Here is a 25668-nt window from a genome sequence, read left to right as displayed (position 1 = left end):
GTGTGTTCCCATGCGTTAAGATGTAATACGATGTAACGCTTATGGGAACATCTAATAGCACACATTCTCCTGATTGGATGGCTGCCAACGTCTGCTCTCCTAGCGCAGCACAACGTGTATTCTGTGCGATGGCCGCACAATGGCAACGCATGCACAAAATCGGGTTCGTGTATGCGCTCTGTAGTGTGAATGAGCCCTAAACTTTTAAGCACACCGCAAGTAAAAATATCACACAGCTTGCCCCTGATTAACATCAGTAATATGAGGCTAGATTAGGGACAACTGGGTAACTGAAGGCAAGGATCAGTAACAAGGCTGAAGGAAAAATAAAAAAGGGGAAGTTAAGTGTGGGTCCGCAGAGGTGAAATGTTTAGGGGAGACAGAAGGATAGGGGTGAGAGTCAGGAGAGATGTCACATGATGAAAGGGAAGATGAGGAGTTATAATTGGGGTAAGGGTGAGGGGAAACAACATGGGAGGGGGAGGAAGGAGGTGTGGTTACATAAGGAAAAGTGCAATAAGGAGGGGGGGGGGGGGGGCTCTTCTTCCTCAAGCCGTACAAGATCCCTGCTACAGTATTTTATAGGAATCTACTCCCTGTAGAAAGCAGGACAACACTGAGGCAGGAGAGCCTGCCACAGGACAATCGCACCACATCATTTAAACACCCTGCGGCAGAGTGCACCAACAGGATAATTGGTTAGGTCCTCCCCCCGCTCAGTGAAGTGCTCCCTGCTGTACAGGAAGTACGTCACCGGATTTTGTACTATTGGCGCATGCATGCCGCACTGCTACCATCTAAATAAATTGTAGTGGTACCATTCACTCCAAATGCAATCACATGCCGATTGAAACCGGCTGTTACTTTCCAGGCTATCCCCCATTTCTCTAACGTCTTAGTGCTTCTTAAACATAAAAGGGCAGCTACCTGCACTACTTTCCCTGAGGCTCATTCTATAATAAGACTGGACTTGAGACCCGCATGACTAAACAATCATTGCATATATTTTCTGCTATTAATTGGTTAGGATTTGCAGGGTCAGTTATCTCATGAAGCAAGGTGAAATATTTGCATCAGGCGCAAAGATTTTAGGGGCAGCATTCTTGTACTGCGTGTACCTTCCTGAGGAGGAATGGAGTGGCTGAGGGTGAGTTCATTAAATGAAGCAGAGTAAATTGTAGGATGCTGTGCGATCATTCCAAATCGGGGGGGGTGGGGGCGCATCCTCACAAGTTTGCCTCACGCAGAGAAAAGTCTACAACCGGCCCTGAGGATTTGCCATCATCACCTGGATGAATCCAGATCAAGTATTGCTGAGAGGTTTGCAAATTATTAATTTTACAACATGCAACTTCCACAATAAGCGTTTTGTTTTTTTTTGCGATACATTCAGGACATCCTGGCTTTGTTTTTTAATAAACAAACACGCAAGCTGAAGATTCTCACCTGTCTCGCAACTCACATCATCCGCAGCTCTTCTGGCTACCTCTGCTGAGATCTTATTTAAACGGTAAGCCTGCGTTAGAAGAGAAGCTTGTGACAAATAACTTGAGGACACAGAAAAAAGGCACAAACAATGATCGGCTGATGCTGGATAAGTAGTAGTAGTAGTAGTAGTAGTTTCAAGATGCTTGAAAGTTTATGTTAACAGTAGTATTTTCCAGATGAAGCAGGCACACCATCCACCATCAAAGTAACCACATCTGCCTTGATAAAAGGGGGACCCTGCGTGGCCCCCGAAACAATTGTTGGAATACTGTGGAAATTGGCACAATAAATGGTGTGCTTTAACTTGTGGTGTGCTGGTGAGACTTGTGGACTATTTTAAAAGTAGGCCTAGATTATACAGTACTATACCTACACTATACTTGCCATAAATGCTGTATTAATGTTGAGATACAGTCATTAAAACAAATTTTTTAAAAGGGGAAAAAAAACAAACAAAAAAAAACAAAAACAAAACACAAAGGTTTATTACCGCATAAAGTAGAGTGGATAGCTGAGCTTTCACTGTATATAGCCTCCCGATTCACATTCCTCTAACGCTAAAATAGCCAAAAGTGGGTAGATGACAGCCCTAATTAGCAAGCAGCTGATCGCTCTCGGATCAGAAATGTGGGTAGCGGTTATGAGGTTTCTCTCAAATTTTACTTGATTTCATCAGAAAAAAAACAATGCTATGCAGCTGAAGATTCCCTAATGTTCCCACTTTCAACCAGTCAATAAAGATTTTCCACCCTTTAGATCCATAAAACTGTCGGAAAAGTGGTCACAATTTGATCAATTAGGTATTACCAGAAAACTGGATCAAACTAATCAAATAGGTCGGAACAATTTACTGTGTATGGCCAGATTTACACAAACGTGAAAAACGGTCGACTGTGAAAATCTAATACTCTTGACCAAGGAGCGGAAATTTTAAGTGTAGAATGATTTAAACAATGTGACATCAGAAAAATATAGGTTTACATCTTCTGATTTTTTTTAACAGCATTAAATGCTGTATAAGATTCAGACTTTGCAAAAATATCAATTTCACTCAGAACTGACTGTCAGCATTACACAATAACCTCCTCTGATAATTAGTGTAACAAGGAACACTTTGTTAGAACACAGTGTACAATGGGATTAGTGAGATACATGTGGCTACACAAGCAGAGTTCACAATATTGATAAGCTTCTCACCATGTGTTCAAGGCCATAGTCAGCTTGTGCGATACTGGTGCTGCTAAACGTGTTGGTTTCCACTATGTCTGCTCCGCTGAGCAAATACTCCTACAAAAAAAAAAAAAAAAAAAAAAAAAAACATATCAAGCATTCTGTGACAAATACAAAAGTTCTCACGACACCCAAACTATAACAACAAGTGAATTGCAAGGTCAAAGTGCCGTATTTAATGGAAAGCAGTGTGAACATAAACGTATAACTCCACCTTTACTATAAAAATTTAAAAAAAAAAAAATGCAATCCTTAAAGGACAACTGCAGTGAAAAGGATATGGAGGCTGCCATATTTATTTCATTTTACACAATACCAGTTAAATGGCAGTCCTGGGGATCTATTTGGCTGCAGTAGTGTCTGAATAAAACCAGAAACAAGCATGCAGCTAATCTTCTCAGACCTGACAATGTCAGCAACACCATATCTGCTGCATGCTTGTTCAGGGTCTATGGCTAAAAATATTGGAGGCAGAGGATCAGCATTGCCACCAGGCAACTAGTATTGCTTAAAAGGAAATAAATATAGCAGCTTCCATATCCCCCTTGCTTCAGTTGTCCTTTTAAGCAAACCTGTAACTATGACAACAACAAAAATTAGATACTGTACTTAGAGAGAAGCCTCTGGATGGACAAAAAGCTTCCCAAATCTCCTTGACAACAAAGCCGCTGGTCCGGACCCTCTTCTTGTTTGCAGCTGTGCTCCCCTCTATATGTGCACAGCTGTACTTGCGTGGTTGTACAGTGAGGGTAATGGCCATGAGGACATATGTGACAAGCTCTTGTCAGCAGCAACAGTGGGCTTGTGGATGGACACCGATGCCTATGAACTATTTAGGGCCCTTTTCCACTAGCTTCGATCCACTTCAAAAAGCAGAGAACGGCTGTTTTGCCGATCAATAGTGCACCGAGATTTAGGGCTTGTTCACACCTAGGGCGTTTGCTATTTTTTTCAGTGCCTGCAATTTTGAAAATCATCTTCAAAGTGCTTGTGCAATGAATCCTTATGGGACTGTTCATATCTGCGTGTTTCGTCAGCGTTCCGCTGACCAAAACGCTGCCTGCACCATTTTTGGGGTGATTTTGTTATAATGGAAGGTATAGGAAAAACACAAAACAGCTTTTGCAGCGATTGAGTTCGCGCTTTTAAGAATAATACATTGTATTTATTCTTTTCTGGGTCAGAGAGTTCACGTCCTGACTTGCATCAGGCAGTGAAAAAACAAATCGCTCTGCAAAAGCGCTTTACACAAAATCGTAGCGCGTAGGTAAGCGCCAAGAGGGGGGAAAAAACAATTGTGCACATAATAGAAAAACCGCTAGCATCAGCGATTTTGATTTTAGATGTGAAAAAAAGCCCTACAGTGCGCGCTCTTTTTTCCCGCCGCAATCACCAACTTGCCCGATTCTCATTGTGCTCCGTTCCTGATAGCTATACGGTGCATTAGCATGCAGCGGAAAAAGCAGCTTGCACAATCGCAAAAGCAGGCACCTGCATTTGCTAGTGGAAAAGGGCCCTAAGAGGCTTTTATTATACTTAGGTATCTAACTTTAAAAATAAAAAGGTTACAGGTTTGTGTTAAATTATTTCTATGTACCGTATATACTTACATATAAGCCGACCCGTATATAAGCCAAGGTACCCACTTTTCCCTCAGAAACCAGGAAAAGCTGATTGACTTGCGTATAAGCCCCCTCCCCAATATTGTCCCCTCCACAGTAGCCAGATGTTCCCCCAGTACAAGCCAGCCCCCCTCCCAAAAGCCAGATGTGCTCCAGGATCATACAGCTGTGTCTCAAGAAGCCACTAGATGGCATCATAGATATGAGACAGCGATTGCCACACAGGAAGAATCCACGATCACTGCACCGCTGACACATTGCTTGCACGCTCTGCTCCACAAGCCAGAGGACACAGGTAGATTCGAGCAGCGCACTCTGCACACCATGTTGCAGGGGATGGGGGGATTGGACACATCAGGGAGCAAGATGGTGAGAGCAGGATCACTAGTGCACAATCCTTATGCTCCTCTGCCAGTAACAAAACCGGCTCCACCATCTGTTTTGCTCCACTGACTCGCAAATAAGCCGAAGGGGTAACTTTTCAGCACACGTTTTTGTAAATATTTTATTACATCTTTTCATGAGACAACACTGAAGATATGACTCTTTATTGCTCTACATAAAGATGGCCAAGGTTATAAGAAGACGCCCTGAAAATGGCATAGTGGCAAAAATTATACACAGCGACTTGAACAGGACAGGATCAACTCAGAACAGGCCTTGCCATGGTTGACCAAAGAAGTTAAGTAATCGTGCTAAGCGTCATATCAAGAGGTTGCTTGTCTTTTGTAAACCTCTATGTCACTCATGTCTTATTACCAAATCCACTTGGCACCATTTGTTGAGTACTACTGTCCTGAGGAAGCGAGGAACTACAGCGAAACGTGTTGTCCTACCCTTCAGTGCAATTGTGCTTTTTGAATTCTACTGAGTAGTTGGCTCAGGAAGCTCCCCTATTCCTCAAAAGAATCTAGATGCATATACATTGTGCGTCCATATTGTAAGCTCGGTCACCAGTCTAATTGGTTTTCCTTCACAAATGAAAAAAGTTAACTCCATGGATTACACGAGTAAGCACAGGCTTGGATGTTGGCAGTCAAAAAATGAACAAGCCTATATTTCTGACTATGAGCAATAATTTAGGCCCTATAGTTAAATATGTGATATTATGCAAATGAGAGAAAACTACAATCTAAACATCTATACAGACGACATGTTTTAAATAGATATAGACAGATACCTTGTGAATTTTGTAGATAATGTCAGGTTGGGTGATGCTTAACAGATCGTTATTTCCTTTTAAAAGCTTGCCATGGTCTACAAACTCCAGCCCCCTAAATTCTTCTTCTGAGAGAGAATGCCTCTGAATCATGGTGCCCATACCACCATCCAGCACCATGATACGCTCACGGAGGATGGCATCCAGCTCTTCATGAAGAGTGGCATGTGTGACAGCTGCAGGAACAGAAGCAGAGAGGTCATAATCATTCTAGGGTGCCGATGCACTTTGAAGAGGAACTCAAGTGAAAATAATGCAATAAAAAAGTGCTTCATTTTTACAATAATTATGTATAGATGATTTAGTCAGTGTTTGCCCATTGTAAAATCTTTTAAATCCCTGATTTACATTCTGACAATTATTACATGGTGACATTTTTACTGTTGGCAGGTGATGTAGCTGCTACATATTTTTTTGGCAGTTGGAAACAGCAGTTAACACCTATTTCCCACAATGCAGCAAGGTTCACAGACAGGAAACTGCCAAGAATACGAACTCAGAATTTCTTTGTGGGAGGGGTTTCACCACAATATCGGCCATACAGCGCCCCCTGATGGTCTGTTTGTGAAAAGGAATAGATTTCTCACGTAAAAGGGGGTATCAGCTACTGATTGGGATAAAGTTCAATTCTTAGTCGGAGTTTCTCTTTAAAGCCTGGTACACTATTTTACCACTTCCATGCAGTATAAGAACTTACATACACAATGTGCAGATATTTCAACACAATCGCCAAAAAAGGATAAAAACGTTAAAAATTTTAAAATGGAGGGACTCACCTCCCTCGTAGATCAGACATAAGACCGTTATTTCAATTAAAAAATAACATTAGAAGCACCACAATGCAACGTGTTTCGCAGGTAACAATCCCACTTCATCAGGCAAATAATGGAGAAAACAACTGTGAGTCTGTAGTGCAGCCAAGCGCCTCTGAGGTAAGTCCACCATAGCTTCCCCCTTTTAAGCAGTTTTTAGACTTTTTTTTATCCTTTTTTGGCGCCTCTGTTCAAATATCTGCAAATTCTTGTTCACTTAGGTGGAGGGGACCCCCTTTCTTCTGTTTACAAAAAATGACTTCTTAAACCTGAGTGGGATCAGGTTCTAATTCTCCCCACCTACTTTGATAGTGGTTGCCTGTGCGGTAACCTGTGATTGTGAGCATACTTCTCATTAGCTTTATAATATTCTTTGTGAACCACACAAATACTACACTATATTGAGCTCTCAGTCTTCTATATTGAGCTCTCTGTACCTACAAAATCTGTTCATAATATTCAAAATCTGTTGTCTCATACTAAATGGAGATGGTAAAATTGGACAGTTATTAGCCAATCAAAAATGAATGTATGCATGCACTATAGGATGCCCATTAACTGTACAATATTTTCCGCAGATGCAACCATCTGATTAGATATGTGCGATCATAAGTAATCAGAAGGTAATTAGCTATCGCTCTCACAAGTGGGTTGATTACTAGTGTATTTTCTATTTTCAGATACGATCATATTAGATTCAACCTTCCGATTGACACATTTCTGTATTCCAGTTGACCATAGAATTTTTGATGACGATTTTCACCACATACTGTGTGGTTTTCTCTACAAATTGATAGTAAAATTTTGATCAAATGATCGCATCTGAGTGAAACACTGAACAGTTAAATAAAAATAATAATAAATAACCACCGTTAATTGGCACCTTTAAGGCACCCACCAATGATCCAATTTTATCAAGCGATCAACTTTCTGATCAGAAAGGAAGCAATCAGAAATCATCTATAGGACTCAAATGGAATAAAAGTTATAACCAAACTAATCATTTCAGATACGATCAATGCGAAAAATGGACCGACGATCCCATTGTTTGTTGTTGATTGGTACCATCAACAGTAACCAATCTGATTGGAATTACCTTCAATTGGAAGGTAAAATTGGATCATTAGTGATCAACGCCTTTAAAGAGAATAGTGCCTCTATTGGGTACTAAACGTGGGAGGGGCAAGCCTCTTGAACCTAATGAGACTTCCCCCATCCTCCTTGGACCCTCCGTTCCAGCGATGTCAGCCACTGAAAATCCGCAATCCTGTGTCAATCTCGCGCATGCACAGTAGCAGCGTTCGTTCGGGCTCAGGTGGAAATAGCCGAGTCGATAAGATCCGCTCTACTGCTCATGACACCATGTGCCTGCACAGTAGATCAGATTAGATTGTGCTTGGCTATTTCGGCCTGAGCCTGAACAAAAGCCGCTACTGTGCCTGCTCAAGGCTCACTCATGATTGTTCTGATCCTGCAGCCCAGCACCGTCGACAATTTTTGGCGGCTGAAAGCATTAGAACGTAGGGACGGGGGAAGCCTCATAAGATTCCAGAGACTTCCCCCTCCCAAAGTAAGTACCCCATTAGGGCACTTTCTCTTCTTACAGATTCTCTTTAAAATTAATAAGGGCACAGATTCACCGGAGTGGGTTGCATGATTTGTAGCTGCAACCCACCAGGTGAGGGTTGCAAGCTTTCGCCATGGGACAGCAAGTTATTAAAGCATCATGTCCAGATCTGCTAGATCAGTTAAAGCCATTCGCACCACACAATTGTCACAACGATTTGTTTGACGACCAGTGATTTTTGAGTGATGTGGGTACAGGTGCTTATAACACAAACAATATTAAGCGATGCATGGCGATTACGACCGGCATGGCGGAACGAACCTTTTAGAACCCCGGCGGCTCCGCGCAAAGTACCACGATCGCTTGACTTCCCATTTGCACCTGTCGTGTAACGTCACAAGCAGGAAGAGGAAGCAACGAAAGCTCGTCATCAAGGGGACGTCGCTGGATCTGTTGGGTGGTGAGTACTCAGCTTTACAGTCTCAAGAACTAGCTTATGCAGCACACAGCCCAAATGTCAACCATTCACACAAATATACAGTACTGCTGAAGGTGCTGCCACTATATAAATCAGAACAAGTAAGAATAAAGGTGGCAACACGCAATACCATTTTTAAAAAGTCTTTTAAAGTTAAAAATTACAATCCATTTTTTTGATTAGTCATATTTTTCAAATGTTACAAAGTACCACACACGTATGTTCAATTTGTGTAGCTAGCCTAATTTAGGGGACCTAGCAGGAAACCCCGGGCCCATAGGGAACAGTTTTCCAACCACAGCACAAAGCATTGTGATTGGGCAAATAGTGTGGGAGTAGTTTACTACAATCTATTGCTAACCTAGCAATTTCAAGAGAGTGCCATCCACCCAATCACGGTAGCTGAATTTCCCTAAAAAAAAAAAAATTGCTTGCCTCAATCCATTAAGAAATTGACAATTTTAAGGTGGCCACTAACAGTACAATTTGCCTAACCATAGTTTACAAAGCATTATGTATATGAACGATGGGAAATGATCATCTGGGACCACTAATGGACAAAAATCTCCAAACCAATACCAACAGATTGATGGGAACGATGCAAATTTCGGATCGATTTCATTAACCTATGTACTCGAAAGATCTAGTGTGTCTTGTCCACTGTTGTGTGTTTTTTGATACTGGTCATATGCAATAAATTGATTATTATTAGGAATAGGTTCTGGCTCCCTTAGATCTTTCTAGTACATAGTTTGGCATAATTTCAAGGTGAGACGGAGAGATGATTATGTAAGTTGATATCCCGTACCAATTTATTCGATTTCATTAACCATTTTTGCAGCTGGGAAGTACGCCTCACGCAGCCGCATGGACACGATAGTCAAGTCCCTGCAGCTTGGGGATCTGTGCAGGCGATCATGCGGGCGGATGCCCGTAATCGCGATGTTGCCAGGAGCCAATCCGTTCTCGTCCGCCGAGAATAAACACTGTTTTTGTTCAAAAACAGTAGTTATTCTTAAATAGAGCTGCTGCGCTTCCTCCCGCCGCCGATCGTTAGATATATATAATGGGAATAAAGTTCTCATTCATTATACTCCCCGCAGGCCACCATTGATGCCTGTGTCACTTCCCTAGTTACAATGTAGCAACAATGTTGCTTCCTATAGCGTACGAGAATAGGAAGCGCTCAATGGGGACATCTTGTACCCAAATAGTAAAATTACACCTACTGTGTTTAGGGAATCAAAATGTGTAATATGTATGTCAAGAGGGCATATTGGGCAGCACGGTGGCGTAGTGGTTAGCTCTCTCGCCTTGCAGCGCTGGGTCCCTGGTTCGATTCCCAGCCAGGGCACTATCTGCAAAGAGTTTGTATGTTCTCTCCGTGTCTGCGTGGGTTTCCTCCGGGCACTCCGGTTTCCTCCCACATTCCAAAAACATACGGATAAGTTAATTGGCTCCCCCTAAAAATTGGCCCTAGACTACAGTACTTACACTACATAATATAGACATATGGCAATGGTAGGGATTAGATTGTGAGCTCCTTTGAGGGACAGTTAGTGATAAGATATATATATATATATACACTGTACAGCGCTGCGTAATATGTCGGCGCTATATAAATAATAATAATAATAATAATATTATTAATTTATGGTATAAAAATTAGTGATGGATGTAAAACTGAAAAAATGCACCTTTATTTCCAAATTAAATATTGTCACCATACATTATACGAAGGATATAATTTTAACGTTGCAATAACCGAGACAAATAGGCAAATAATATGTGTGGATTTTAATTACGGTAGCATGTAGTATTTTAAAACTATAATGGCTAAAAACTGAGAAACGATTAATTTTTTTCCATTTTTTATTTTCTTATTATTCCCGTTAAAATGCATTTAGAATAAAACTCTTAACATAATGTACCACCCAAAGAAAGCCTCATTGGTGGCAGAAAAAACAAGGTATAAATCATTTCTTTGTGATAAGTAGCGATAGAGTTATTGGGGAATGAAAGGGAGGAGCCCCGAAATGTGAAAATTCCTCTCATCCATAAGGTGAAAAATAGCAGCAGGCTGAAATTGTTAATTTGATCGGATTGTTTAAGAGATTTTTTTTTTCCATTAGTGGTCCCAAACTTAATAATAATTGATCATTTCCAATCATTTACACGAATAAGCATTTGCATTTGTTCATCAAATTGTATTGTGGCCATCTCTACACTATTCAACTTTAATAAAAATTGATCAGAAGATTCCACCATTCCCATTCGTTCCACACATACATATATATTTATTTCCATCAGATTTCTCAAAACAAATTAAACAAAGCTTTCTATTTTCCTGTATAACCGATTAATACGAATTGCCATAATATTGGGTCATTTTATTGTATCATGTGTGGCCACATTTAGACAATGCAATAAACAAAGTTCTTCATTCATAGCAAGCTTCTAAAACACAGACATAGCACCGACTTATTTCAGAACAACGGAAATAATTGTAGAAGGCTGATCACCGATGAGTCATGTTCTGCATGTGTAATGAGACAATCTGGTCACCAACTGGCCAGGAGACAGCGAAACACATGGACATCATTATGTAAGGCTGCGAGAGAGTTGCCTCATTCAGAAACACACTACAATTACCAGAGCTGCCCGGGTGATGAATGGTGGGCGGCATGGTGAAGGCCCGGCTGGTACACACAGCAGGCAGGACAGTCACTTGTCTGAACAAGAACCCCGTGCACCGTGCAGCGATAATCTCTGTCACCCAATTCGCCGGCTACAGCTTCCAGTTCGCCGAGTCTACAGCTTCCAGTTCCTTCCTGCAGGAGCTCAGCATGTATAGCTCTGCGCATGCTCAGTGAGAGACAAGAGGTGGGAAGGGCTACACAGACAGTATGTGTGCTGTGCGGGGTCATCTGGGAGGGGAAGTTGTGCATGGTGCCTGAGCTCAAAGTCCGGAGAGAATGTTCCATGCTTCTATAACATACACACGTTAGTGCATGGCAGAGTACAGTGTGCGTGGCAAGTCGTTAGGTATGACCTCCCTCATTACCCGCACATAGCTGTGCAAACTCACCTGTTTATCAAATAAGTTCCATATCCTAAAACAGAAAAGTAATTGGCATCCCCATAGACATATTGGTATGGTAGGGATTAGATTGCAACTCTCTGAGGAATAAATGACAAGACAATATACGCTATACAGCATTGTGGAAACTGTCAGTATCATATTAATAATAAAAAGTTTATTGTAGGCATTGGAAAGTATAAGATACTTAAAGGAACCCTGAGACCAAAAAATAAAAGCATCTATACTACCTTCTTATAGCCTTCTTTATGCCATGGTCTTTCTCACTGTCCTGGGCCAATTCGATCCTCCTTTGGCCATCCAGATAAAACCTCCAGTTGTGATCTAATGCATGGCTTGGCCGCACGCGAGCCCCTATCGCACTCGTGATGAGAGCACGATAGTGGCATGCACATCCAGGCCGCACGTGAGCAGTACATCGCAAATCGAAGATTTAATGGGCCAGCCAGTGGAGGATGGCAAGGAAGCCCATGGCATAAAGGGGGCTGGAGGAAGCCCTAGGTACATATAAATACTTTAATTTTTTGGTCTCAGGTACACTTTAAAGGATACATTAGAGAAGAAAAATAAAAAACAAGATCTACTTACCTGGAGCTTCCCCCAGTTCCTGGCAGCCGATATGTCCCTCGCCGCAGCTCCAGTGCTCCTCGTGGCTGCGCTGCTTGCGGTATGCGCCGCGGCAAAAAATGGGCGTGGCAATGACTGGATGAGGGCGGAGCTAACTAACTTAAAGCGAACCCGGGGTGAGGGTTTATTTCCTTTTAATCAATACTAGTTGCCTGCTGACCCTGCTGATCTATTTGGCTGCAGTAATAAACTGAATTACACCAGCAACAAGCATGCAGCTAATCTTCTCAGTTCTGACAATATTGTCAGAAACCCCTGACCTGCTGCATGCTTGTTCAGGGTCTATGGTTGAAAGAATAAGAGGCAGAGGACCAGCACGGCAGCCAGGCAACTGGTATTGCTTAAAAGGAGAGAAATATGGCAGCCTCAAGATTATTCTCACCTCAGGTTCCCTTGAAAAGTGCAACGCAAAGACAGTGGGCCCAAGTTTTGGTGACCCTTTCCCCAGAAAATTCACATAATTGTGCAGGTTTTCTCAAGAAAATACACATCATGTCAGCAGATATGCCCAGAAAATACGTGCAATCATTTCGGCAGATATGCCCAGAAAATACGTGCAATCAAGTCGGCAGATATGCCCAGAAAATACGTGCAATCAAGTCGGCAGATATGCCCAGAAAATACGTGCAATCAAGTCGGCAGATATGCCCAGAAAATATGTGCAATCATGTCGGCAGATATGCCCAGAAAATACGTGCAATCATGTCGGCAGATATGCCCAGAAAATACGTGCAATCATGTCGGCAGATATGCCCAGAAAATACGTGCAATCAAGTCGGCAGATATGCCCCGAAAATACGTGCAATCAAGTCGGCAGATATGCCCAGAAAATACGTGCAATCAAGTCGGCAGATATGCCCAGAAAATACGTGCAATCAAGTCGGCAGATATGCCCAGAAAATACGTGCAATCAAGTCGGCAGATATGCCCAGAAAATACATGCAATCATGTCGGCAGATTTGCGCAGAAAATACATGCAATCATGTGGCAGACCTGCCCAGAACATACACCTGCTAATATAAATAAAAAAACTAAAACATTTACTCACCTGCAGCAGCAGACCTCCTGTCCCAGCCTCCATCCGGCGCGCAGCTCCCATGGGTGGTTGGGTGGATAGGTAGCCTGGTGGGTGGGTGAGTGGGTGGGTGGGTAGGTAGCCTGGTGGGTGGGTTGGTAACTAGCCCGGTAGGTAGGTAGCCTGGTGGGTGGGTAGGTAGGTAGCCTGGTGAGTGGGTGGGTAGGTTGGTAGCCTGGTGGGTGGGTAGGTAGCCTGGTGGGTGGGTTGGTAACTAGCCTGGTAGGTAGCCGGGTGGGTGGTTAGGTAGGTAGCTGGGTGGGTAGGTAGGTAGCCGGGTGGGTAGGTAGGAAGCCTGGTGGGTGGGTAGGTAGCCGGGTGGGTAGGTAGGAAGCCTGGTGGGTAGGTAGGTAGCCGGGTGGGTAGGTAGCCTGGTGGGTAGGTAGCCTGGTGGGTGGGTAGGTAGCCGGGTGGGTGGTTAGGTAGGTAGCCGGGTGGGTAGGTAGGTAGCCAGGTGGGTGGTTAGGTAGGTAGCCGGGTGGGTAGGTAGGTAGGAAGCCTGGTGGGTGGGTAGGTAGCCGGGTGGGTAGGTAGGAAGCCTGGTGGGTGGTTAGGTAGCCGGGTGGGTAGGTAGGTAGCCGGGTGGGTAGGTAGCCTGGTGGGTGGGTAGGTAGCCGGGTGGGTGGTTAGGTAGGTAGCCGGGTGGGTAGGTAGGTAGCCAGGTGGGTGGTTAGGTAGGTGGGTGGGTAGGTAGGAAGCCTGGTGGGTGGTTAGGTAGCCGGGTGGGTAGGTAGGTAGGAAGCCTGGTGGGTGGGTAGGTAGCCGGGTGGGTAGGTAGGAAGCCTGGTGGGTGGGTAGGTAGGTAGCCAGGTGGGTAGGTAGCCGGGTGGGTAGGTAGGTAGGTAGCCGGGTGGGTAGGTAGCCGGGTGGGTAGGTAGGTAGCCAGGTGGGTGGTTAGGTAGGTAGCCGGGTGGGTAGGTAGGTAGGAAGCCTGGTGGGTGGTTAGGTAGCCGGGTGGGTAGGTAGGTAGGTAGGAAGCCTGGTGGGTGGGTAGGTAGCCGGGTGGGTAGGTAGGAAGCCTGGTGGGTGGGTAGGTGGCCGGGTGGGTAGGTGGTTAGGTAACCGGGTGGGTGGGTAGGTAGCCGGGTGGGTAGGTAGGTTGGAAGCCAGGTGGGTGGTTAGGTAGCCGGGTGGGTAGGTAGGTAGGAAGCCTGGTGGGTGGTTAGGTAGCCGGGTGGGTAGGTAGGAAGGAAGCCGGGTGGGTAGGCAGGTAGCCCTTTGAGTATCCGGGTGGGGGGGCCCGACTCCCATCCTCCCTCCCTTCCTCACCTCGGAGGGCCCCCCTCCCGATATGCGCGGCGGGAGAGCGAGCGAGCGGCAAATGCAGGAAGTCTTCAGGGCTCCAGGCAGACGCTAGAGGCCCAGCCGCTTGGTCTCCAATATGTCGCCAACTCTGTCGACATATTGGAGACCAAGCGGCTGCCGGCGGAGCCCTCTAGCGTCTGCCTGGAGACCCGGATTTGCCGCTCGCCGCGCATACCGGGAGGGGGGCCCCCCGAGGTGAGGGAGGGAGGATAGGAGTCGGGGCCCCCCGGGGGAAAATAAAATAAAAAAAAATATATATATATATTAAAAAAAAAAAACTTAATGGGCCCCTGAAGAAAACGGAACTTCAGGGGCCCTCGTGCGGCGGCACGGCCGTATGTCCGCCACTGATGAGAGCCATACTCTACACAGTCTTTTCTATGGAGCTGAACTCCACATCAGAAAAAAATCTTTGCAAGATGCTGCACACACAGATGCTGTACAGACACAAAAGATCAGTATCTGCAAAAGATCTGTTCCTGCCAAAAATCCATTCCTGCAAATTGCAATGATAGTCTATGGGATCTGCAGATCATCATACACACATGATTTAACTGACATTCATCTGCAGATCAAGCAATCATCTGCAGATCTGAAAATCCATCCTGGTGGATCTGATCTGCAGATGAATGTCAGTTAAATCATGTGTGTATGATGATCTGCAGATCTCATAGACTATCATTGCAATTTGCAGGAATGGATTTTGGGCAGGAACAGATCTTTTGCAGATACTGATCTTTTGTGTCTGTACAGCATCTGTATGTGCAGCATCTTGCAAAGATTTTTTTCTGATGTAGAGTTCAGCTCCATAGAAAAGACTGTGAAGGTAAAGCTCTCATACTACATGGAAGGGGGTAAAATTGGTCTGTGATCTTTCATTTTCAAAAGACTATGGTCTGATGTGTGTATGTGGCCTAAGACAAAGAAGCTTAATGAGGACCTGTGGCTGCGCATTGTGGCTGCTCACAAGCCAGGAAAGGGCTACAAGGCCATTTCTAAAAGTTTTCAAGTTCCAGTGGCTACTGTGCAAAGTATTATTAAAAAATACAAGATGTTCTGCACTGTGGAAAATCTCAGAGGACGTGGTCAGAAGCCAAAAGTGACACCTGTGCTGGACAGGAGGATAGTAAGAGAGAGGTGAAAAAGAATCCAAGGATCACCACCAAGGCCATCCTGGTGAATCTGGGCTCTGGTAGTGGCAATGTCTCAAGGCAGACAATCTAACGGACACTGTACACTGCTGGGTTCCACGGATGCAGACCAAGAAGAACGCCACTTCTCCAGATAAGGCACACAAAATCTCGCTTGACGTTTGCGAATGCTCATCTGGACAAAGAAGAAGACTTCTGGTCTTCTGTGTTAGGGTCAGATGAAATAAAAAATTTAATTGTTTGGTCACAATTATGTTTCATTCATTTGGTGTAAAAAAGGAGAAGCCTTCAACCCAAGGAACACCATCCCCACTGTCAAACACGGTGGTAGGAACCTACTACTTTGGGGGTGTTTTTCAGCCAATGGACCAGGGAACCTAATCACAGTAAACGGCACCATGAAAAAAGAGCAATACATGAGGATTCTCATCAACAACAACATCAGGCAGTCTGCAGGGAAACTTGGCCTTGGGCACCAGTGGACATTGCAGCATGACAATGACCCAAAACACAAAGAAAAAGTGGAGAAGAAATGCTTAGCAGACAAAAGAAATTAAAGTTTTTGAGTGGCCTAGCCAGAGTCCTGACTTGAATTCAATCGAGAATCTGTGGGGGGAGTGAAAAATCAGGGTGATTGCAAGAAGACTCTCCAACCTGAAAGATTTGGAGCTCATTGCTAAAGATGAATGGGCAAAAATACCTGTGGAGACATGCAAAAAGCTGGTCTGCAATTATAGGAAGCGTTTGATTGCTGTAATAGCCAAAAAGGCTTTTCTGTTGATAATTGAGAAGGGTATGAATAAGTTTGGACTGGACACTTTTTCTCAACCACAAATAAAAGCTGAGAAACGTTTCCACCGTTTTTTCACAATAATGCCTCTTGTACATCCTCTTATTATCTTTTTGGAGGCACCTATGTCATTTCCCGACAAAAAATTACTTGCTGGTCGAATAAAAGTAACTTTAAGTCAAAATTTGCCAGGGGCAGGGACGTTTCTTGAGCAGTGCGGGCAGGGCGACCAGCAGTGCAGCCAAATGAAAGAAGATTACCAGTGTGATCACCTTCCTTGATTCCTCCTGGGCTGTCTGCGTCAGATGTCAAGTCATCGTCACATCACCATCGCGTGATGACACCTGATGTCCAGTAGCGGTACTGCAGGATGTCACTGCGCAGCACCCATGGAGGAGTCGGCTTTCCGGTCTCTCTTTGCCTGTGTGTTTTCCTGGTCCCTTCTTCCTCCTGGATGAGCGGATGGTCACTAGAAAGTAGGCAGTTCTACTTGTGACCTGTGGCTGTGTGACTGTCCCTAAAGAGTAAAGGTTCACTACTCCATGGGGGTGAGAGGGAGGGGGCACGATTTTTACACCCTCGCCCTGGGTGCAATTTAGCCTAGAAACTGCCCTGGCCAGGGGTATGAATAATTATGGGCAGAACTTTATGTCACCTAGAATTGGGAACAGATCCCTTGGGCGACATTGCTGGGCTGACACTGTCACTAGCCTATAGACGAGCAACATGTTCTGTTACTACGTATGTAAGGGGTGAAGGCGCGATGGAGTGGCATGTGAGTGATGTAACTCCGGAGGCGGGGAAGCGGAGAAGACCTTGGCCATTGCTTGGCTGAATTGATCCACCAGGTGGATTGATGGCCGCAGAAGTTACAGGCTGCTGTATGCACAATGGATCCTTGGCAGAGGCGGTCATCATTGGCTCCCTAGGCCAAGTTTTATATAACGTGTGTATGTGGCTTTAGGGACAAGTGGGTGGGGAGTGCCTGAGCCCGCAGGTGGTGGACCTTCATGTGTATGCACACCTTGGTTTGAGTGGCAGTCGCTGGTTTGTCACAAAAGGGTGATAGAAAATTAAATACGGGCTATACTATATATAATTATTTTATTAAGGCGTTTTCTCATAAAGGCTACACTGGATTAGAGTGAAGGACTGTTAAGGAGTGATCGCAACTGTTGTTACATTTTGTAAACTATATACGGATATACATTTTGTAAACTATATACAGATTGGTAATCTAGAAGCAACGCATCCCGTTGGAAGTAAGGACTGTAATATATTTATATGTTAATCCTGAGGAAAGGATAAGCACAGCACTAACAATTGGCAAGGATCAGAGCCCACCAACAGAAAAGGGGGGGGCGAAATCACTTGTGTGCTGAGTTGTACGGCCCTGCAGCGAGGCCTTAAAGCTGCAGAGTCCTAAATTGTAAAAGATACCCTGGTCACTAGGGGGTGTAAGCCCACAGTCACGTGGTTAACCTCCCTGGCGGTGCATTTCTGTCTGGATTTAGGGGTCTAAAAGTGGCACATTTTCTTCAAGAATTTTAGGCCTCCAATTCTTAAGTCTTAACTCACCAAAATATATCAAAATAAAGGCCTGGTAGACATTCTGCATATAAATAAAAGACTGGAACAAAAAATTGTTGAAATAATTAAATTCATGAATAAGCTTTTTTTTTTTGAATTCAAAAAGTTTTTATTGGAATAAGAAGTGTTGCATAGATATACAAGTACAAAGGGCTATTTTGTGCAAAGTGAAATATATCACAAGTATACAGATACACATTCTGAAAATTATAATCACATCATAAGTGCAAAAGTGAAAAAAAAAGGGCAAAGTGCTATTAATCAAGAACAACCGCATATTATACATCTTCTAAATTCCAATATTTTAACCCCCCCATCCCAACCTCGCCCCCCTCCCCTTCCCCCGGTGTTCCCCTTCGGTGGGTCACAGGCGAACATTTATTAGGTATTATAATAACTGAGTAGACTATCTGCAGCAGTCAGTATTTACGAACAGGTCTCCCTACCAGCTGATGAGCTCATTTATCATCCAAAATTTAAGGTAGTTGGAGTTCATCCAAATCTGGGCAACGCATTCCCCCACTTCCCCAGAACTCCTTTTCTCCTTTAAGAACTTAACATTTCTTTGCCCTCCTCTGATTCCAGATATATATGTCACATTAACCATGAGTTAGCATGTGATAATTGTCAATTGTGTGTTTCTTGAACCAATTGTTCCATGTGTTCAATATATTGCATCTCTCTGTGCCAATCCGCAATAGATGGGATCTTGGTAGTTTTCCAAAATTTAGGAATCGTAAGACGAGCTGCTGATAAAAAAATGTCTTAATATGGATTTTTTAAACTTACGGATTGGCATAGGGAGCATTAGCAGCAGCAGTGTTTGGGGAGAATTGTCAATGTCTATATTTAGACAATCTCTAATAATTTTACATATACCGTATATACTCGCATATAAGCCGACCCGCATATAAGCCGACCCCCCAACTTTTCCCTGAAAAACCAGGGGAAAATGATTGACCCCCATATAAGCCGGGGGTAGGAAATGCTGGCCGCCTTATTCCCCGAGTGTGTCTTAGTATAGCTAGTAAAGTGTCCAGTATGGGTAGGTAGTGCCCCAGTATAGCTAGTATAGTGCCCAGTATAGCTAGAATAGTGCTCAGTATAGCTAGTATAGTGCTCAGTATAGCTAGTAAAGTGCCCCAGTTTAGCTAGTATACTGCCCAGTACAGCTAGTATAGTGCTTAGTATAGCTAGTAAAGTGCCCCAGTTTAGCTAGTATAGTGCTCAGTATAGTGCTCAGTATAGCTAGTATAGTGCTCAGTATAGCTAGTATAGTGCCCCAGTTTAGCTAGTATAGTGCTCAGTATAGCTAGTATAGTGCTCAGTATAGTGCCCCAGTTTAGCTAGTATAGTGCTCAGTATAGCTAGTATAGTGCTCAGTATAGCTAGTAAAGTGCCCCAGTATAGCTAGTATAGTGCTCAGTATAGCTAGTATAGTGCCCCAGTATAGCTAGTATAGTGCTCAGTATAGCTAGTATAGTGCCCCAGTTTAGCTAGTATAGTGCCCCAGTTTAGCTAGTATAGTGCCCCAGTTTAGCTAGTATAGTGCTCAGTATAGCTAGTATAGTGCCCCAGTTTAGCTAGTATAGTGCCTCAGTTTAGCTAGTATAGTGCCCCAGTTTAGCTAGTATAGCGCTCAGTATAGCTAGTATAGTGCCCCAGTTTAGCTAGTATAGTGCCCCAGTTTAGCTAGTATAGTGCTCAGTATAGCTAGTATAGTGCCCCAGTTTAGCTAGTATAGTGCCTCAGTTTAGCTAGTATAGTGCCCCAGTTTAGCTAGTATAGCGCTCAGTATAGCTAGTATAGCGCCCCAGTTTAGCTAGTATAGCGCTCAGTAAAGCTAGTTACGTGCCCCAGTTTAGCCAGTCCCCGCTCCCCATGGCCGCCGCCGCTATTACCTGGCTGCATCTTCTATTTCAATCTCCGTTCTTGTAAACATTCAGAGCAGCGCGCCCGGCGCTGCTACTGTGACAAGCGGTGAGCCAGGAAAGAGCGGTTCCCATAGTAACAGGACGCTCTTTCCTGCCTCGTCACAGTAGCAGCGCCGGGCGCGCTGCTCTGAATGTTTACAAGAACGGAGATTGAAATAGAAGATGCAGCCAGGTAATAGCGGCGGCGGCGGCCATGGGGGGAGCGGGGGACCCGCGGACCAGCAGAGGGGGGGACCCGCGGACCACCATGACTCGCATACAAGCCGAACCCCCAACTTTTGGCCCCCTTTTTGGGGGTCAAAAATTCGGCTTGTATGCGAGTATATACGGTATTAGTCCAAAACTGTTGCAATTTAGAACAAGAATACCAAACGTGTACCATTGTTCCCTCTTCCTGAAGGCATCTCCAGCACAATGAGGATTCTTCTGGATATATTTTGTGTAAGACCACAGGAACTTTATACCATCTAGACAAAATTTTAAATGCGTTTTCCTTCCCTCTATTTGAAATGGATGAAATGTTGGCAAAAATAAAAGCTTTCTCCCATTCTTTATCTGTGAAATTCATGTCTATTTCAGTATGCCATTTGGTGATATATGCTGGCAAGGAATCATATGTCATATCCCTCAACATGTTATAGTGCTTTTTTTTCAGGAGGGGTAGAGAAGAGTTGTTTCTCCACCTCAGTAAGTTCTCTATTCAAATATCCCCCTTTCAGACATTGTCTAAGAAAATGTACCAGCTGGAGGTACTCAAACTGTGGGATATTAGATATATTTCCTCTAGATTGTAGCTCTTGCCTAGTTGGTGTCAAATTTTCAGGCATCAAGTCCCTTAATGTTAGCTGATCACCCATAGCTGTCCGAATCACGTATGAAGAGCCAAAACCGGGGGGCAGGCTCGGACAGAGCCGCCGAACCACCGATGGTCCCATCGGTGGGCCCCGACTGCCCCTCCTCCTGGGGGCCCGAGAGCTAAGAGGGAGGGGGGCACAGCTTGGAAGGGGGGGAATTGGGCACAGAGCGGCGGGGAGGGGGGGAAGCGTCCCCCCCTCCCTCACCTAGGGCCCCCCTCCTTCCGCGCACCCCCCTCCTCCAGAAGTGCAGCCAGGCTGAGCCAGCAGCGAGCGGAGAATAGCTACAGAGATGATGCTATCTCTGCTCCGCTCCGAGTCCGCATGCCGCTGCCCTGCTGGTCTCTGACTGTAGTGTGGGACGCTGTCCAATCACGCTCTCGCAGTACTTCCTGCGAGAGCGTGATTGGACAGCGTCACTACAGGAGACAGAGACCAGCAGGGCAGCAGCGGCATGCGGAGCGGAGCAGAGATAGCATCATCTGAAGCTGGTAAGCTATTCTCCGCTCGCTGCTGGCTGCACTTCTCGAGGAGGGGGGTGCGCGGAAGGGGGGGGCCCTAGGTGAGGGAGGGGGGGACGCTTCCCCCTCTCCCCGCCGCTCTGTGCCCAATTCCCCCCCTTCCAAGCTGTGCCCCCCTCCCTCTTAGCTCTGGGGCCCCCAGGAGGAGGGGGGTGCGCGGAAGGGGGGGGCCCTAGGTGAGGGAGGGGGGGAGGCTTCCCCGCTGATCTGTGCCCTCTGCCCCCCCTTCCAAGCTGGGGGGGACTTGCATTGTGTGGGGGTATCTCTGCCACCAACCTGATTGCATTGTGTGGGGGTATCTCTGCCACCAACCTGATTGCATTGTGTGGGGGTATCTCTGCCACCAACCTGATTGCATTGTGTGGGGGTATCTGCCGCCAACCTGATTGCATTGTGTGGGGGTATCTCTGCCACCAACCTGATTGCATTGTGTGGGGGTATCTGCAGCCAACCTGATTGCATTGTGTGGGGGTATCTCTGCCACCAACCTGATTGCATTGTGTGGGGGTATCTGCAGCCAACCTGATTGCATTGTGTGGGGGTATCTGCAGCCAACCTGATTGCATTGTGTGGGGGTATCTGCAGCCAACCTGATTGCATTGTGTGGGGGTATCTGCAGCCAACCTGATTGCATTGTGTGGGGGTATCTGCAGCCAACCTGATTGCATTGTGTGGGGGTATCTGCCAGGGCTGTGGAGTTGGAGTCGGAGTCGAGGAGTCGGAGTTGGGGCAATTTTGGGCACCCGGAGTCGGAGTCAGAGTCGTGGTTTCAGAAACTGAGGAGTCGGAGTCGGGAGTCGGAGTCGCATGATTTTTGTACAAAATCCACAGCTCTGTTAAGTATCAGACTAAGGAGTCGGAGTCTGAGCAATTTTGGGTACCCGGAGTCGGAGTTGGAGTCGTGGTTTCAGAAACTGAGGAGTCGGAGTTGGAGTCGGAAGATTTTTGTACCGACTCCACAGCCCTGGTATCTGCAGCCAACCTGATTGCATTTTGTGGGGGTATCTGCAGCCAACCTGATTGCATTTTGGGGGGGTATCTGCAGCCAACCTGATTACATTTTGTGGGGGTATCTGCAGCTAACCTGATTGCATTTTGTGGGGGTATCTGCAGCCAACCTGATTGCATTGTGTGGGGGTATCTGCAGCCAAACTGATTGCATTTTGTGGGGGTATCTGCCGTCAACCTGATTGCATTTTGTGGGGGTATCTGCCGTCAACCTGATTGCATTTTGTGGGGGTATCTGCCGTCAACCTGATTGCATTGTGTGGGGATATCTGCCACCAACCTGATTGCATTGTGTGGGGGTATCTGCCGTCAACCTGATTGCATTTTGTGGGGGTATCTGCTGCCATTTGACTACTTGATGAATTATCATGAGGCATGTAACTACTTGAATATTTTATCTAAAATGTATCTGGTCAGACCTAATCTCTGTGAATAACGCCGCTACTTATTTTGTGTTTTGTATTTTTTTTTTTAAGTCTGCCCATGACTCATCATGACCACGTCGATGTTCCAGTGCGTGGTGACGCCCATTTAGCTGCGCGCCGCATTTACACATATCCCTATTGGAGACTGTCCTCAGAATTGCTCACAATCTATTCCCTACCATAAAGTCATGCAAAATTTCTAGAGTACATGTGTATGTGAGCCCAAAATGGGGGGGGGGGGGGGAGGGAGGAGGAGAGGGGGGTGGGCCCCAGGCTGAAACTTCCTTGGTGGGCCCTTGGTGTCCCAGTCCAACCCTGCCGGGGGGGAAAGACAATATTATTCCAAATAGGTGTTAGAGGTCCAAAATATGAGGAAACTCTATGTTGTCTTAGTAATCTATCCCATAGTTGAAGAGTCAATTTAGTAATATTTGGCCATTTCCTAGATAACAATCTTCTATCAGGATAGACCCAAAGAGATGATTTGAGACCCATATCTGATAACCTATTTTCTATCTGCACCCAGTGACGAGTTCCCAGTGCCCAATCCCTAATTCTCGTTAAATGTGTGGCTAATTGATAGAATTTAGGTTTTGGAAGGGCTAGGCCGCCTGCCTCTTTCGCTCTATAAAGGATATTCTTGGCTAATCTATGATGTTTACCACCCCAAATATAGTTAAGCCATAAAGAAGTGATTTTATGGAAAAAAGATGCAGGAATATAGATAGGCAATGTCTGGAGGGGGTAAAGCAATCTGGGCATCAAGTTCATTTTTATGATATTGATACGTCCAGACCAAGAATGCAACACAGCCTTCCATCGTTGCAGATCCTCCTGGAATCTAGTCAATAAAGAGAGAAAATTTTCCTTAAAAAGAAAAGCAGGATCTTTTGTGATTTTTAGGCCTAAATAAGTGATTTGATCATCTCTCCATGAAAAGGGGAAAGCTTCTCTCAGGGTGTTATATAAACTAGGAGATAGTGTTAAATTTAGTGCTTCACATTTTGAGGTGTTAATCTTAAAATTGCTAAGATCCCCAAAAACTTGTATAGTTTTAATGACATTCGGGAGGGAGATCATTGGATTTGTAATATACAGTAGTAAATCATCAGCAAAGATGGAAAGCTTATATTGATCTCGACCTACAGAGACACCATGTACATCTAAATTATTTCTGAGAGCTATTGCCAAGTGTTCCATAGATACTATATATAATAGGGGAGAAAGCGGGCAACCCTGGCGGGTTCCATTATTAATACATACGGTATCTGAAAGGTGACCATTTATTTTTAACTTAGCTGTGGGTTTGTCATAAAGGGCGAAGATTTGATCAAAAAATCTAGAACCAGGTGGAAAACCAAGTTAAGTCAGAGAGGCCTTCAAGAAATTCCAAGAAAGCCTATCAAAGGCCTTCTCTGCATCAAGTGATAGAAGGAGAGCGGGTGTTTTAGCTGATTGCAAATAATTAGAAAGGAGAAGTGTTTTTATGGTGTTGTCTCTAGGTTCTCGCCCGGGGACAAAACCAACCTGATCTGGATGTATAATGTCAGGAATAATAGGTAATAATCGATTGGCTAATATTTTGGAGTACATTTTTAAATCAACATTAATGAGAGAAACTGGTCGATAGTTGGAACTATGAAGGGGGTCCTTGCCTGGTTTCGGGATGATTGAGATATGGGCTTCCTTCGCTTCTGCAGGGAGACTAGTGCCCATACCTACCTCATTAAAAGCTGATGTAAATAATGGGGCTAATTGACCCTTAAATTGTTTGAAATACTCAGAGGAGAACCCATCAGGGCCCGCCGCTTTTCCCGGTTTGAGTGAAGTAACTGCTAAAAAGAATTCATCTTCTGTAATGGGTTCATTTAGTGTCTCTATTTGCGTTTTGGACAATGCTGGGAGTTTATTATGAGCCATAAAATTTTCTAAGTGTCCTGGGGAGGGGTTAGAAACGTGCAAGTTATAAAGTGAATTATAATATGTATGAAACACTCTGACAATTTCCTCTGATGAATGTACCTTACGTTTTTGTGCATTAAAGGTAGTTGGTATATATGTGGAAGCTCTCTTTTGTCTCAAGGAAAAAGCCAACATACGTCCACATTTGTTAGCATGCTCATAAAGCTTCCCTCTGTACCTCCGCAAATTATCTAATTTAGATTGTTCTAGAATCTTTTTAAGGGAGTCACGAGTCTCTTGTAACTTCCCAAAGGTCTGATCCGAAATTACAGTTTTATGTAGCTGTTCAAGCCGTTGTAATTCTGATAAGAGAGAGATGATTTTTGATGCTCTTTCTTTTTTTCGTTGGGAGCCTAATTGGATTAAAACCCCTCTCATCACGCATTTATGAGCATACCACTGAGACACTGCAGAAACTTCCTCCCCTTGGACATTTGTAGCAATATAGTCCTGTAATGCCTGTGCCAAGCGAGCTCTACATTCCTGATCCTGTAACAGAACCGTATTCAGTTTCCAGTTAAATTGAGTGGGTTTAACTCCCGGGATTTTAAATTGTAAGAAAACTGGAGAATGATTGGACCATAATTGTGAACCAATATGTGAGGAAATCTTCCATGAAAGCATATTGTGTGAGATTAGGAATAGGTCTATTCTACTGTAACTTTCGTGAGGTTTGGAGAAAAATGTGTAGTCTTTAGTTTTTGGATTAGCAATCCTCCAAACGTCTACAAGCTGGAGTTCAAAGAGTAGTTTTTTTAGGGGGCGGAGTTTTTTTTATTAGAGATAGAGGATACCCCTCTGGAAGTATCCAATAGTGGATTTAGGGTCAAATTAATGTCCCCTCCAATAATTACCCTCCCTTCTTTATATTCATCTAATTGTAGGAGAATAGAATTAAGAGCTTTAGTTT

At 44.5% G+C, this 25668-nt stretch overlaps 1 protein-coding gene across 1 annotated transcript in view; it reads right to left on the bottom strand.

Moving 5' to 3' along the window:
• Nucleotides 1-11239, bottom strand: part of MTR (5-methyltetrahydrofolate-homocysteine methyltransferase) — a 109883-nt gene extending 98644 nt beyond the window's left edge. Inside the window, exons 1-4 of the mRNA XM_068232142.1 lie at nucleotides 11069-11239; nucleotides 5521-5735; nucleotides 2686-2775; nucleotides 1447-1516 (exon numbers count right to left, since the gene is read on the bottom strand). Coding sequence (XP_068088243.1) covers nucleotides 1447-1516; nucleotides 2686-2775; nucleotides 5521-5735; nucleotides 11069-11102 — 409 coding nt within the window. The 5' untranslated portion in view covers nucleotides 11103-11239. The remainder of the gene's footprint in view (nucleotides 1-1446; nucleotides 1517-2685; nucleotides 2776-5520; nucleotides 5736-11068) is intronic.
• Between the last annotated feature and the right edge of the window lie 14429 nt (nucleotides 11240-25668).

The sequence above is a fragment of the Hyperolius riggenbachi genome, chromosome 4, assembly GCF_040937935.1.
Source record: "Hyperolius riggenbachi isolate aHypRig1 chromosome 4, aHypRig1.pri, whole genome shotgun sequence".
Classification (NCBI taxonomy): domain Eukaryota; kingdom Metazoa; phylum Chordata; class Amphibia; order Anura; family Hyperoliidae; genus Hyperolius; species Hyperolius riggenbachi.
Note: the sequence above shows the minus strand (reverse complement) of the source record. Positions and strands in the feature narration are given on the sequence as shown.